General features: G+C 48.7%; 1 protein-coding gene across 1 annotated transcript in view; it reads right to left on the bottom strand.

The window, feature by feature from the left end:
* Positions 1 to 16,055, bottom strand: part of MYT1 (myelin transcription factor 1) — a 124,866-nt gene that overhangs the window by 81,792 nt on the left and 27,019 nt on the right. The window contains exon 1 of the mRNA XM_080404003.1: positions 1 to 16,055. This exon is cut by the window's right edge and continues 27,019 nt beyond it. Coding sequence (XP_080260129.1) covers positions 1 to 25 — 25 coding nt within the window. The 5' untranslated portion in view covers positions 26 to 16,055.

A 16,055-nucleotide genomic window follows, 5' to 3' on the forward strand; every position in this document is an offset into this window, starting at 1 on the left:
CGAGGAAGGTCCCGCAGAGCTTCATCCTTGCCGCGTAGCGGTGGGTGCGTGTGCCGGGGGGTGCGGGGCCGCCGGGGTTACTCCATCATCCCTGAGAAAAGTTCCCGTCCGGAGCAAAAACTTATGGGCGGCGGCGGCCAATGGGACCCGCCGCAAAGTCCCCGCAGAGCACGCGGCGGCCAATCCGCGGGGCCCCGCGCAACGGCCCGGAGGGGGGTTGTCGTGTCCCGTCCCCCGCCCCCCCCCCCCCCCCGGCTGGCAGGGCGGGGGGAGAAGCTGAGGAAGGGGACCTGTCCTCCCCAGCCCTCGGGGTCTCAGTGCCTCGCTTCTGCCTGTAGGAGAGGGATGAAGTGACAACGTGCACATCCCAGTGGAGGAGTGGGGGGTAAACACACACACACCCCCGCGCCCAACAAGACAAAGCATCCCCAGAGAGCCCCATCCACCTCCACTATGTCAAGGAGACCCCCAAACATACTGTGTCTCCTTGAAGGGTGACAGCCCCCCCCAGCTGACCCGGGGGTTGGGCAGCGGGATGTGCCCACAGCCCCCTGGGCAGTCCACAGGCTGGCAGGATCAGGCCACTGGACCTCTTGCATGCCTGAGTCCATCTAGAAATGCACAAGTCTGCTGATGGCCATACACAAGCTCGTTGGGTGCTCTGGTCGAGTCCAGGGTGTGTGGGGGAAGGAAAGGGGGGAACTGGTTCTGGGAGAGATCCGAAATGGAAGATGTCCCTCTGCCTCAAAGGACAGATGGCAACATTGGACTGAACTGATCCCAGCTGGAGAAAACTGGCTACAGGCCAGTGAGGAACATTCTCACTGGCCTCCCAGATGGAAAAGCAGGGAAAGAGTTACCAGGAAATAATAATAATAATAACACTAATAATAATAATAATAGAAGAAAACTAACCAGGATTGTGATTAATATGTATGATAGGACTGAACTTTGTTACCATGTTGGCTGGGAGGGCAAAGTGCCTTCTCTAGGCTGTGTGACCCGCAGTGCCCTGCTCATTACCCCAGATGAACCAAGGGCAGCTCTTTCTGCGGGCCAGCCCTGGTCTGGGAGAGGGGAAAGTGTCATTTCTGAAAGTGGGAGAGAGGAGGGGTTGCCTGGCAAAAAGCCTGACTGTCAGTGTAAAAACAGCACCCTGACCCGGGTGGGCAAAGCAGTGCTCTGGCAGAGAGAGGGCAAGCCCACCCAAGCCTCAGCTCGGGTACTTTGGGAAAGGGGAAAAGCCTGTGCTTCGAGGGACAGGTGGCACCAGTAATAAGGAACCCGGGACAAAGCTGATATTATCTGAAGGAGAGCTGAATGCAATTTATCTCAGCAGGGCATGCCTGCATATTTGGGTGATTTTTTTTTTTTTTTATTTTATAAACGTAAGGGGGGATTGCAGTTGGAATAAATGCTGGCAACGAATGTAGAACAAGAGGCTAATTCCCTCTTTGGTGCAAGATCCCAGGCTGAACACTTTGTTGAATACATCTAACTCTTTAATCCAGATTTCTTTGAAGGCAGAGAGCTGGAAGAGGGAGCGGGGAGGTACAGTTTTGTTGGGTTGGGGCAGGGTGTGTGTGAATATCAAAGTGCACCTTTTTGTCTGCACATCCATCACGGTCATCTGCTGGTCTCAGGGGGGTCTAAGGAAACAATAGTAGTAATAATCATTAGGATCATCATTGGATTGCATTGAAAGTCAGGAGTCTGATTCAAAGTAAAAGTGTAACTGTTGAATAGGCAGACTTTCTTTGAGATCGTTGCTCTTAGAAGGACCTGGATAAGCCACGCTTAGCTCAGCCGGATCGCTCGTCTGGGCTGGATATGGCTCAGGAAAGGAGCTGGGGCTGGGCCCCCTGTACAGCTACATCTGACTGCACAGATCTCCCGGCAGAAGGGGGTGTGAGACAGCCTGTTTGGGGACTGGCACCTCTTCCGTCTTTGAATTAGCAGCTCTGTCTTTGCAGAATATTCTGTGCTTTATTGTCCCTTCAATCCCCACCTTGGAAGATGAGAGGTGACATTGCAGAGAGCTCTGCGCTTGGAAAATGACTTTCAGAATTACGTTCTGGCAATTTGAAACTTTCGCTCTCTCATCTTCGGCCTCTTGGGGCTTTAATGGGAGACAGCAAAGGGCCTCTTCCTCCTCCCCTCTTTTCTTTTCCTCCCCTGTTCTCCTGAAGCTGCAGCGGCTGGGATTCAGCAAGGTCACTCAACTCCATTGCTTCCTGCATGCAGGAGATCTCAAATTAAGGGGTGTTGGGAGCAGCCTGTTGGGATGAAACAGTCTTCACTCAGCTCCAGCAAGCAAGGAAATGAAACCCATTCACGGTGGCTCCAGACTGGCTCACCTTCCTTGTGCATTAGCTGGGGGAAAAGGTAAAGATGTGGAGAAGCAAAAAGCAGAGTAAAATTAGTCCATCCTGAAGCTGCAAGCTATTGTCTTTTGTCTAGCAGAGGGAGCCCCAAAATATTATTAGCAAGCATTGTGGCTGCAGCTGCCTCATCTGCTCCTTCTTGCTGTTTTCATCAGTATCTCATCCTGGTTCTTGTTTTTCCCCAAATTCCTGCTGCTGCCTCCCCTTTCCCCTCTTCACCGGTAAGGCAGAGCCAGCCCCGGCTCCCTCCATCCTCTAGTCTTGGATCACAGTGTGAAGATGCGAGAGCTTATCCCTTTGGGCTCTGGGCTGGCCAGCAGTGCGATCCTCTTCAGGTGTCACTGGCCTTAGTCTCATGCAGGCATGAAGGGGAGCAGAGGAGAGCACAGATGGGAATGGAGAAGAATCACAGAAACTCCACTGATGTCTGGATGGTTCCTTGGCCACGTGGCTCATGTAGAAAAAGACGAAAGAAATACCATCCCTTTGTAGCCTGTGATTTCTGCTGATGCACTGCCAGGCTGGGGGGAATTTATTGTTCTATGTGTGCAGTTTTGCATCTGGAAAAAAAAAATTGCCAAGACGCTTCTCTGCCTACCCCATCACCATCTTACCAACAGCCTGTGTTACACCTTCCTCCTCTTAAACAGCTCCCCTGGTCCACAGCAGCCCTGGCTTTTTCACAAAGAGGATAGTTCCAATTATCTGTTGACTGTTTGCTTCTGTCTTAAATCTCTTCCTCCAGCACCTCTCTCATTGCTGTGCGACGAAAAGCAGAGAAGCCGTATGCAGATATTGTCAAGCTCAACTTGATAGGTACTGTCAAAACTGCCAGAGTCTGGTGACAATAAACATTTTAGCTGGCTAACAATTTGCTGCAAAAAGGGTTGACCCTGAAATCAAGTTCTGCTGTAATGAACACTTTGTCTCCAAATATTTGCATTTTTGCTGACAAGGTTCACTCTCCAGGAGATTTCCTCCGCCCGTGAGCAATCTGCCTTCAGACAAGATGGGGGATGGATGCGGTTTCCTGAGCCAGTTTGTTATCTGGTGTGCAGGAGGGATGTGCACGTGCCCAAAATTGGCAGAGCCACCATGGATGGGGAATGCCCGACCAGGGGAGCTGCTCAGCTCCAGGATGTTGCTCACCCTCGCTGAGAAAGCCCTTTTCTGTTAGGTTCTGCACAACAGTGCAACGCTGACAGTGCAAAGCTGAAAATGATGATGAGCTTCATTTAACAGATGGGGAAACTGAGGCACGTGGTGATTCGGAACCGTATTTGGACTGTCTTGGCTGAGCCAGAGAGAGAGCAGCCAAGAAGTGACAGTCCGTGCAGACTGCCTGTTTACCCGGGGCTGCCCCAGCGCAGCGGCAGGAGGAGGCTGAAGCCGCGCTGGCACTCACAGCAGCTTGCTTTGGTGCTGCAGCCACTGCGCTGCTCTGAGCATGTGGGAAGTTGGGGCTGCGCACCCTCAGGAGCTGCTGCACTGAATCTTCTTCCACCCTTTGCAGAGTGGCAAGTGATTTGACCAAGGTTACTTAGAGAGTTGCTGGCAGAGCTAAGAGATGAGTATCACCCTCCTTAGCACAGAGTCCGAAATCCCAGCTGGCTCCACTGTATCAGAGAAGATGCTCACAGTTCCCTTGCTGCAAAGGCAGAGATGCGATGCTTATGCGTCTGAGGGCTAGTTTTCTCAGGATGACTATATTTACAGGGATAATCACCATCTTGGTGGTCATATTTTCATCTGTTCCCATTAATAATGGGAAAATGACTCTGTCTGATTCCCCAGGCACAAAGTTTCCAGCCTGGATGTGCTGGGGATTTACTCGCACGGAGCATCTCTGTGGAATAAGCGTCCTCCACAGCTTCCCATGCTGGCCTACCAAAGCTGAGCACCTCCTGTGCTCTGCACCAGCACAGGGAAAGGCTGCAGGGTTCACTCCCACGGCTTCTGAGATGCTGCATGTGGCACTGCAGACCTGCATGGCCTCAGGTCTCACACATGCAACTTGTCCCAGGGTCAGGCATGGGGCAGAGCAGCAGCCAGGGCGGACTTCTGCTTTCTAGCTTGGGACTTCAGCATGACAGTTCCATTGCTGCAATTAATCCTTAACCTGGAAGAAAATCCTCAAGCAGGCAGGTTTGCCCAAGGGCCTAGGAGGTAAGAGATCTGAATTTCATTTCTGCTCCTGACACTGATCTTTTGAGGGTGGCTATGGGAAAGTGTCTTCATCCATTTCCCCCTGACACCTGGATTCTCTATTTTGAGTAAAAGGTGCTCAGAGCACACCCTGCTCTTACCACGTCTATTAGCAATGCTTGCCAGGCTGGGGTTGTGATTTGCTTGAGATCCCTAAATTCCTAGGCAAATACACAATAAATTGCAATAAAACTTCTCACTGCTGCAGGAAACAGAGGGGGACAAAGACAGAAAGAATCTTTACAGGTTTGCAAAAAGGACATAAAGGGAAGAAAAGCACAGCTTATTTCATTTTTATCTCTCTTTCCCCTCCCTGCTGTAATGAAAGGCAATTTTCACTAACAGTGTTGTCATTTTGCCAAAGAAAAAGTCACAGTTTTGGCCAAAGAGGAGTGATTTTATTTTTTTTTTTTTTTTATCCTGTCCATGACAGAGAGCTGTTGTATTTCTGGCAGCGGTGGTAGCCCTGCCCCTAGGGAGGCACCCGGGCTCCCACCTCGATGCTCTCCAGCTCTGCCATCCCATGCAATGCCTCCCCACTGGGCTCACCACGGCCATCCCAGGGCAGGTCCTATCAGCCAGGACGGCACTGGGGTGATGGGCATCTCAGAGCAGCAGCCTTAGGTGGCTGGTCACCATGAAATTTTGGCATAGAAACACAGCAAGGTACTACAGAAGTAGTGTGTGGGAGATGTGGTGTGAGGGGGCAGAGTTAAATACAGAGTTTTTCATTTCAAATGCTCGGTGAAACACAATGCATTGAGTATGAATTATTTTGGACAGATCTTGTAAACTGGGTACTAGCATGGTAGTTAATATCAGTGAGGTAACTGAACCAGTGCTGCTGTGCCCAGTTGTCCCCAGCCAGCCCACACAAGCCCTGTGAGGAACCATGAGCAAACCCCCCTCAAAAGCAGTGCCTGCTGCACTTGCCCCATACAAATACCCACAGACGAACACACAGGTGTACCCACATCCTTGAAATCTTCTCCCTGTGACCCCTTTTTATGTCTCTGTTGGGATTTTTTCTCATGCTTCTTGTTACAAGGGGGTTGCTCAGCACTGGCAAGCATCACTGTCATCCTCTCAGCCCTCCTGGGCTTCTCCATCTCCTGGTAGCTAGCCTAAGGTTACTCCTATTTTTCTTCTTCATTATAAACTCTGGGAGCCACTGGGAAGAAAACACGCTGGTTAAAGGCTACAACCTGAGTTCTTCGATTCACCATTGACTCCAAAGAGACCATTTTCTCCTTTTCCTTCTTCTTCCCCTTTTTGCCTGCTCTCGGGCACAGGACAATTACCACAGCTCTGAGACACCACCACGAGCCCCTTGCCAGCTGAGCCATCTCACCCTGTCCTCGTTGCAAGCTGTGCTGGGAAGCCCATAAAGCACAAGGGAGGGATAATTACTAGTCCCAGCACTGTGATGATAATTAATACTCTGCTAAAAGGAGTGCTTGTCAGGTCAAGGAATAGAAAGAGGGATGGGAAAACAAACAGGCAAAAATAAAACCTGAGCAAAGGTTTGTTGTGAGGAAGAGGCTGGGGACAATCGGGCAGGAGGAACTGTGGGGTGCAGATGTCCAGGGCGATGGGGATGGGGTCTGTGCTCATCTACAGGCTGTTGAAGAGGAAAGTAGGTGTGTCACCACCATTGGTGGGCTGTCGGGGAGCTTTACTATGCTTTGTATCACAGGACCCACTCCCATCCTCCTTTCCTTACTAAGGGGCCAGGAAAGCCCTGCAGACAGCCAGACCAGATGCTAAGCCGATCTGGACCAGCGCATATTTGCCCCACTGGGAACATGAGAGGGATCAGGTGAAGATGCTCCCCGGTTTTGGCAGCTTGGTTGCACAAGGACACCGAGCAATGCCTCCAGCTTTGGGGCTCCCCGACAGCTCTTAGTTCTGGGTGTCACTTTCTCCCAGTCCTCTCGACCACCAGCATCTGCCAGCCAGGCTTCTGCCTTGAAGCAAAGGACCGCAGGAAAGGCCATTTGTATTTTTCTCTGTTTTAATGACTGAAGCTCCTCCTTGGCAATTTGGGCTCCCTCGGATGCAGGCATTTGCCTGGGAGCATGCATCTCACTGCCTACGTGTCACGGGGGCTGGATCCAGGTAATTGCTGCTCTCCCATTTTCAACATAAAAATCTCTTCCTTGGGAAACAAGTGCTATTCTACTTTCCTTCAGAAGAAAATGTCTGTTATTTAGCAAACAATTTTCACTTCCAGGCCAAACTAGCTCCATCCCACAGACCTCACATCAGAAAAACGGGACATTCAAGGAAGTAGAGGCCATCTGCTCATCCCCCTCACGCACACAGAGAACTCCTTGTCCCCCAAGTTATGGCTCTTCCCTTTTCATGAGCTTTCTGAATTTAAGACTGACTTCACCATTTGGGGGACATCAGAGTTCACCTTTTAACTGAGGTTGTAGAGGGAAAGGTAGGAGAAATATAAATAATTCTGTGGTAGAGATGGGGATCTTGAAACCTAAACTTCATAAATCTCAACACAATAAATCTGAGCAAGGTGAAGCATAAGAGAAAGCAGGAGGATGTCAGGCAGAGAAATGTGGGCTTGGGGCTTTTCCCCAGAAGAGGCTTCTGGACAGCCTTGGGCAAACAGGTTCGTTCTTCTTTCCCTCCTCTTATCACCTGAATGATCCCCAAAATGCCTCCATATACCCTGTGCATCAGCCCGCTTGCAGCAACTGAGTTCAACCAAAAAAGACAACCCAGAACCCATGGTAAAGGGTGAGAGAAACAGAGAAACGCTGGCAAAGGAGAACAATATGTTTTCAGACAAGATTTAAAAAGAAATGTTATGTTAATACTCGTTTGGCGTCATACTGTCATAACACCATCAAAATGACATGCTGTCGCCACTAATACGACTGTTTAGGGAATATGCAACATGAACAAAACAGCAATTCGCCTAGAAACAAACTGGGATGAGTCTATATTGTAAGAAAACAGAAATATGCTGCAATCCAAGGGAGGACCAGACAAATGCTTCATGGTTTCTGATGGCAGCGGTGCAGACGGGGACCAGAAGCTCTGAACAGAACTTGCTCCTTGTTTTCCATGGCCTCTTAGCCTTCGCTGGAATAATCGGCTCATAGGAGAGAAACAATTTAAGGACAGCTGTTCTGGCATTAATTAAAAAGCCCTACAGTCCTTTCCTAATAAAAACACTTTTCTTCTAAGATCCTCTTCCTCGATTTGTTTTAATACCTGTCCCTAATTAAGTCCAGTGAGAGGAATTCGCTACTTCAAATGAGTTAAAAATGGATGTTCTCAAGGCACCTGCACCTGAAGAAACTTATTTTTGAAGTCCATGAATTAAATTAAGAGGGGACATTTTCAAGCTGATAGCTCCCTTTTGATTAGCACAAACAAGCTGCTCTACCGGCGCTGTGTTAAAAATTATCACACTCGCTTTTCTGGCTAATGTGGAAAGAGTTGGGCTGTTAGGGTGCTAAACAGTCACATCAAAGTCTACAGACCTACAAGTGCATTTAGGCTGAGTCCTTTAAGCAGGAGATTCAGCATCACATCACCTGAAGACGCCCCTCTCCACAGACAGCTATGGAAACACGCTGCCCAACAGCTCTGACAGCGGCTTGTTGACCAACAAAATTCTGGCACAAGCCCTGCAGCTCAGCCATGGCAACCGGGCTGCCAGCACGGCAATGGCAGCTGCTATGCACAGAAAAGCGCTCTTAAAAATATCACTGCTGAGACCCATTAAAGAAAATAAAAATAGAAAATATGCAAGAAAACGAGGCTGCGTGTGAAATAGATACCGGGAAGGATGTTAGGTACATTTATAGCTATAGACTGCCCCAAATTTTCCGGGACATTTAACCCAACACGTCTTCACTACAAGCAATCCAAATGTGGTTGGGTTTTTTTTGTCAGAAAATGTCAAATTTCCTGGTGTGGGGGTTGGGGTTTTTTTTTGTGTTTTTTTTTTTAGGGGGTGTGTGTGTTTGTTTTTATAATTCTTGCTAAGGTGATAAAAATTGAAGCTGAATTGCATCAAACTAAACCTGAAACGCTGGTGTCTGCTGGTCTCCCTGGCTTGTCCAGACCTTGCTCACAGCACAGGTTTTCCTCCACGCTATCTCTTTAGCCAGCTCCATCAGCTGCGGAATTAGATGACGGGGTGCGAAGGGAGTTGCTAGTTGCCTCACTTCTCCCAACACAGTGTAAATCTGATAGAAAACAGCTTAGAGCCTTTCTGAGGGGCATCTTTAATGATAATTTGATACCTCTTGTCAGAATCTGCAGAAAAGGTAATCAATCAATGAAGGGTGATGCGCCAGGACAGAGCGTAAGCTTCTTGAAAGCCACCCCATCTCCAGCTGAGCCTCGGGTGAGCAAAATTCCTTCCTGGTGTCAGTCCAGTGAAGCACACAATTATGCAGCAAAGATTTCGGGCTGTGCTGTCTAGTTACTTTAGACCACCGCACCAGGAGCTGGAGAGATTGCGACCAAGAATTTGCTTATGGAAGAATGAAAAATTGCCCTGTTCAATCTTTTCCTTCCCACCTGCTGGGCTTTATCTCTGAAAACCTGAAAAATAAAGCAGAAAGATTTGCTCTGAGAGCTTTCACCCATGAGCTGGTTCTCTCATGCCGCTAACAGCTGAGTATTTCAAAAAACAAGCCCAGCCTTTGCCATCCGGGATGAATTACCCGTGTTAGAGCGGATCTGCACGGCAGTAGGCTGGTTGCTGCTGGAGCTGGGCATTTGCCATGCTTTCCTAGAAAAGCTCTCCGCCGCTCCCCTTGCAACGCAAATTGTGAGCAACAGAGATGGAATGAAATGTACATTTGAAAGCAAGCCACGAGGCGGAGAGCAATATTTAGCTTTCCTTTCCCAGAGGTCTCACCTGTGTTGGCACTGTTTTAAAGACGTTAGAATGGGAATAAGGGGCTAAAGCAGATATTTCATTAGTTACAGAAGCCCATTTTCCTTGCTAAATAATTGAATGCATGCACTTAAGGTAAGAGTCTAGGCTGGCTGGTGAAAGGGGTTCCATGAAACTCCAGGCTGAGATTTCACAGAGGATCAAATGGAGTTTGCGGCATCAGCCTGTGTGTGCAGACCGGCTTTCCCTTCATCTGCCGTGGGCTCTGCACCTTCCTGGGACCTCTCTGACAAGGATTTATGCGAGGCCTGAAGTTTCTTTAGAGGCAATAACTTTTCTTTTCTTTTCACATAAATCTGACAAGGACTTACATGAGGTCTGAAGCTTCTTTAGAGGCAAAAAGTTTTCTTCTCAGTAAGGAAACATGATCTGAACTTGTGTCCCCATAAGGTGTTTTTTTTGTTTGTTTTTTGTTGGCCAAGCCTCTGTCTTGGATGAGGATTCAAAGCCCTGGTTAGGTTCGGCTTCTCATGAGGTGTTAGCCAGTCCAGGAAAAGAAAAATCTGAGAAACTTGCAGTGAAAACATTATGAATTTTTCAACTATTCTGCAGATTTAATAAATTAAAATACTTCTGCAAGTACTTTGAAGCTTTTTAATCTCCCATAGCATTTGGTACCTTATCATTTCTAACTGAGCTACAGAGAAAAATACATTACTATGGATTTTGTGGTAGATATTCCAATTTATCAACCTAAAAAGATTTCCAGGCAATACAGGCTTTGTATATGAATTAATGTCATACACTATTTATCACCTGGGATTTGCTGAGTCTGCATTCCTAATCAAAGACTTGACAACCTGAGTTAGTGAGCACTTAAAAATCGTATCTGTGCAAAGTAAGTGATGTAACCAAAGCAGTCTCAGCCTCCAGGAGGGGACGCGGGGCACCTTGGTCACCCAAGATGTCTTGCACATGTGTGGTTGCATTGCCCAGGGATGGGCACCAACAGTAACCACAATTTCCTCCCCTGAGCAAGCACTGCTCTTGCAAAAATCCACAGAAGCAGACACTGAAAAACACCAGGGCTCAGTCGATTGTGGAAAACCTCCAATTTCCAAGATGTAGAATTGCATTCTGCCTCCTTCAACTTTCCCTGGGGCCAGGGCAGAGATGTCTATCCTTGCAGGCTTTCATCACATCCCCACCTCAGCGCTGCTGCACTGGCTTGCTGGCCATCTGCCATGCTCCCCCCAGAGGTACACCTCTGCCGTAGGTGAATGTTGACAGCATATAGAGGGTGTTACAGGCACTGGGAGGCTTAACATCACTAAATAAACATATGGAAAATATATGATTTCATTTCTGCCCATCCCAGACACATTTCTACACTTTCATATGATCTCATTGTCATACTGCAGCCTCACTCCATATAATCCACTCAAACTCCACGTGCCACGGAGTGGAGCAGGGAAACTTGGCAGGTAGGAGCTTCAGGTGAGAGAGACCCCAGCACCATGACTGCATGAATGGGAGCTGGCAAAGTCACACCTCCTGCTGCAAGCCTGCCCCGAAAGCTAAGGGAGCTGTGGCTTCCCATCCCACCCACAGCCTCAACACCTCTGTGACCGTACACCTGTGTGCATGCTCTATGGTGTATGTGTGCTGCGGACCTAGAAACATGAGAACAGGGCAAATGTCTCCAGACACATTTATGGACTCTCAGGAGGGACAGGGATGCTCAGCAGATGGACACTGCCTCCACCTCAGCGGAGGAAACCCATCTTTCTGCCCATGACGGATTTACTCCTGTGACCCAGCGAGCAGAGGTCGGAAGACCCTGACAGACAACAAATGAGAAATGGCATCTTTCAGAAATTCCTGCAGTAACTTCTATGCCCTCCAGCTGCAGCATCTCTCCCACCGTGCAGAGCTGTCATGGAGGGGCCGGGCAGAGGAACACCCGTCCCAGCCTGGGTGCCAAGTGAGTATCTCCCTGGGGCTGCCTGGGGCTTGCTCTTGGCCATCTCCTCCCAGCTACAGCCTGAAGTGCTCCTCAAACTTTACACACCGTTGGGGCAATGAATTATAAAACCACCTGCCAGCATCCCCCATTGCCCCTACTTTGGCTCATGCTGCTCCTTACAGCTCCTGCAGCCACTGTGCCTGCAAGCTGTGAGTTACATCCAAAATAAAACAGGTGCATTAAAAATGACTTCTGTCTGGAAGCAGAGGCATAGTGCAACTGTGCACGCTCTTGTTTATGTCCCTCTGTCAAAGCCCATGTCCTTTCCTGTCCCCTTCAGGGGATGCACTTGAGGCTGCTCATCTCAGAGAGTTCTTTTGGGTCCCCATCCCAAACCCTGGCTCGGAAGCCCCTAAACATGAGGCAGCACGTGCATGGGCACAAGCCATCGGAGCCCCACAGGGCAAGGACTGAATCTTCTTCTCCCTAACCCCTCCCATTGGCTTTCCAAAATATCCCCAGTTATTAGGGGTGAACTCGTTTAGGCACATGGTAATTTATTGTACGCATTCATGGTGAGGACAGTGCACCGTCAGTCAGAAAGCAGGGAAAGGAATGAATTAGCTGCGTTAGTTTTCTTCACTGCTTAATTGTTCCAGAGAGGCTGAGTTCTGGGGAGGCTGATGAATCATTGTTTATGAAATATTTCTTCCAAGAAGATGATTTGAAAAATACATTTATAATTTATTGCAACCTCTTGCTTTCTCAGGGAATGGCAGGCAAAGGAGGAAAGTTCCTCCCTCCCCTGTTTGCCTCCCCTCAGTTCATTATCACTATAATCTTATCTCCCGTACCCTCTCCTCACCCTTTGAATATTACATCTCCTCCCGCTTGTATGCGGAGGTGTAGCCGTGCACGGGGAGAGGGGGGAGCCAGCGGGGAGGGGAAGACTGGGAAAAATCATCACATATTTCAGGCTGGCTCTATTTAAATGAGTTTGGGATTGTGCTTCTCTGGAGCAGATGGCCCTGGAGATAATGATGCCTGAGCAGCGGAGGCTGGAGCCCCTCTCTCCTGTTGCCATGGCAGGCCACGGGGCTGAAATGGATTCTGCTTATTAAATTTGTGAGCTCTTGTGTACTCAGGATGAATGGCGTTCAGTCATAAAGAGGCCCAGCCTCCTAATGTCGCTGGATAGTTTTATCTTAGAAAGCCAGGCACTCTAACTCCGCCAGATGAGGGTCTCATTAACCTATTAACAGAAGCCATGGAGGAGTTCAACCCACAGAGGCTTTGAATGGGGAGAGCGGGGTGTTTCCAGGAGCGTGCCGAACGCCGGCGGTCCTCGCGGTGCAGAACCCCGGGCGAGGGCGGGCAATCAGCTCTCGGCTCGAAAAGGGGAGCGCTTCGCTGGGCACGCGGCGACCCACGCGTTCCCACACATGGTCGTACGGGACCTGACGCGACGGAGCCCATTGCAGCCCCCCGCGCCGCTGTTAGCTCCGGTATGAATATTAACAAGAGTCTGGGATTCACTGGACCAGTGAGGCTCGCAGAGGGCAGCAGCCCGGTGTCTGATTTGCAATATAACCTCTGCTTTGTAAATCAAGATTACACAGAGATATGTGCGATATTGCTCTGGAGCCACAGCAAGAACTCGGTAGGACTGAGATCATGGCTCGTGACAGAAATTGTATGAGAAGAAAATGGAAAGACTGGAGACTCAGAGGACAAGTTTCTTTAAAAAAAAAAAAAAAAAAGAAAAAGAGAGAGAGAAAGAAACAAAAAATCAAAGAAAAGATTGGTGCTCCTTTCTTTCCTGACTTTTCTGTAGGACCATTCTTGGCTAATGCTCAGTGACAACACTCCTCTGAGAGGCTCAAAACGTTGCAGATTAAACAGAACAAGCTGAAAAATTTTACCGGAAAACATTCTTTCTTTCTACAGAAAATTGTGATTTTGATTCAAGTAAATATTTATATTTCTTTCCCAGACATGACAGACAAATCTGGCTTTTTCCAGAGCACTAGAAATGGGTGTTCCTGCTGCTACCCTTCCACACAACCCTCCCACCCAGGTTTGCCTCAAATGACATGGTGAGACTTAAAAAAGAATTAAAACTTTTTTATCAGTGTAAAAGCAAGTTTGAATTGTAGTGTAGTTGGGATTTTTTTTCCTACTGTACTTTTTTGTAGAGCTGCCTACCAAAAACATGCCAATGGTTTGGAAGAATGGCAATTTGATATGCAGTGAGACAACACGTTACATTATAATGCAGTTAACTTTGATTAACCAGAGGTTGGTAAAATAGCACTGCACTATATTTAGTTTCACCTCACATTTTTTTGCATGCTATTATGCAAATTTTTTGCATAGGCCTTATTTCAAATGCAACCCAACTCGATTTCCTTCCCCGCTTGGGGGGGATCTGCATTCCTGCGTGGCCAGCAAAAGTCCACCTGCTCAAGCTGTGCTGGGTGGTTTCCCTGCTCTGGCAGCATCCACCTGTCCAGCCAACCTTGTGATATGAAATAATCACATCAAAGATTGTCAGCAATGGACTGTTTTTCCCCAGGACTAACATGGAGGTGAGGACTGCTTGCTTTGGTGCAAGTCTTCCCACTCCAAGAGGAGAGGTCAGGGACCAAACACCTGCAAATACCTCTGACCTAGTGATGGATTTGGTGTGCTCTGTAGTTGTACAGTTGGTGGGACATTCTCTAAGAAGGGAAACATTCCCCCCCTCCCCCATCACTGGAAATGTTCCTTTATTGGAAAGGGAAGCGTTCATGAACCGGAAATTGGGGTTGCAGGTCTTCCTTCTTCCTCAAGAGGTGAGCAGGAGCTTGGCCCCTTTAAGTATTAGGGCATCTTGGCAGGTAACTGCAGTCACACAGAAGGGACTGGATATGGTCTGAAAAATCTTCTTTGGCTTCCAAACGCCTCCTCACAACCGCATAAAAGATGATCACTGCACAGGGTTGGTGCAAATAATCACCCGGACTGTGGAAAGATGGTCCTGGACTCTGTAAATGAAGCACAAAAGTAAAATCCAGCCAGATCTGTTGGCATTCAATTTTCCCACCTTCAGGCCAGATCTCGAGGTTAATACTCTTAATGAAATAGTGGCAAAAGAGATGTTCCCAAGAATTTTGTTCACTCAGCAAAGCCAGCTGCATATTTAGATTTAACACTCCTATTCATTTCAGTGAGTGCTGAGCATCCACATCCTGCAGTTGGTTTTGCAAATCATGGCTCATCCAAGGACTCTGGACATCTCCCCTGTCAGCTGCAGGCCTCAGAGCAACTTCTGCAGTATGTGGTTCTTTTAGGCTGAGATGATATGGAATCTCCCCCTCGCTCAGTAGCAGCTGTTGGAAGGCCCTGCAGACCAGAGGGGCAGAAACACATGCCCAGATTTCCACAGACCTCTCCCAATACAGCCCCAGCGACACTGAGTAGATGCAATTCAAATTTTTAAAGGGCTGGCTGGAAGTGCCGGAGAGGTGGTCGTGTGTGTACTCATTTCCAGCTGTGTCCCCCAGCAGGTCTCCTGACCTGGGCTGGCCACTGGAGCCGGAGCTGGGCTGGAGGCCAGCTTCATGGGTGGGTTGGATGTTAGCATGCATAAGCCTGCTCTGGCACCCGTGTAGATGTAGTCTGCAGGACTTATCCAGGGTCACCTTGGGAGGCTGGTGAGAGCAGAGGGCTGGAGCCAGGTCTCCTGCACACCGCGCTGGTGCTGCCACCCCTGACCCACCACCCTCTTTGTTCTGAAATCCCCATCAACAGGGAGGGTGGAAGAGAGGATAGGCAAAACGCTTCTGGGGCAGCTGCCTACTAGTGCAGACCATAGAAAAGGGATTAGCTCCGTCTTCAAAATGCAAATCCCCTCGACACACGCCAAGCTCACAGGCACTCCTGGAGCCGTTTGCCCAGTCCTGACTTACAGCTTTTACACAGACGCAAGCTTGCCAACTTAATGTTGGAGGTATGAACACTGGTGAATTAAAACAGAGCCTATGAGTGAAAAGCCAATTAGCAGATATTAGAAGGACATTGAGACGAAGAGGCCACAGCAATAGAGAAAGGCTCCTGGACCCCACCTTGGTTTGTAGCACAACCTCCTCCCTGATGCCTGTGGCTCCTTTGCCATGTCCTCATACCCTTGCACAGGGACAAGCTGACACCAGAGGGGAGAGGAGCTTCTGCAGACTTCTCTGTGTCAAAATCCAGCCCCCAAATTATACAGAACCACAAGAAGAAAAGGGGATCCCAGCAGGCTCCTTGCTCTCGAGAGCAGCCCTACGCAAGGTGGCTGTGTGCAACAGGAAGGTTTTCCATAGCCATTATTAAAAATTTTCAAGGGTTTATGGAGAAATGTGACTGAGAGGCTTTCATGTGTGCTGGACGTGCAGGAGCTGTCAAACTGAGTATCTGGAAATCTTGCCCAGGCAGTTGGTGAAGCTACACTTTAGCATTGTTCTTACAGCCCAGGCTTTCACATTCCTACTCTGCAATCCACATTTACCCACATTTCCCTAAACTGGACATTCATTAAGCTGGGAGACTTGGATTGCCAAATCATCATTGTCTCTCAAGACCTAACTACCCCTTAGAG

The sequence above is a fragment of the Falco punctatus genome, assembly GCF_963210335.1.
Source record: "Falco punctatus genome assembly, chromosome: 10".
Lineage (NCBI taxonomy): Eukaryota > Metazoa > Chordata > Aves > Falconiformes > Falconidae > Falco > Falco punctatus.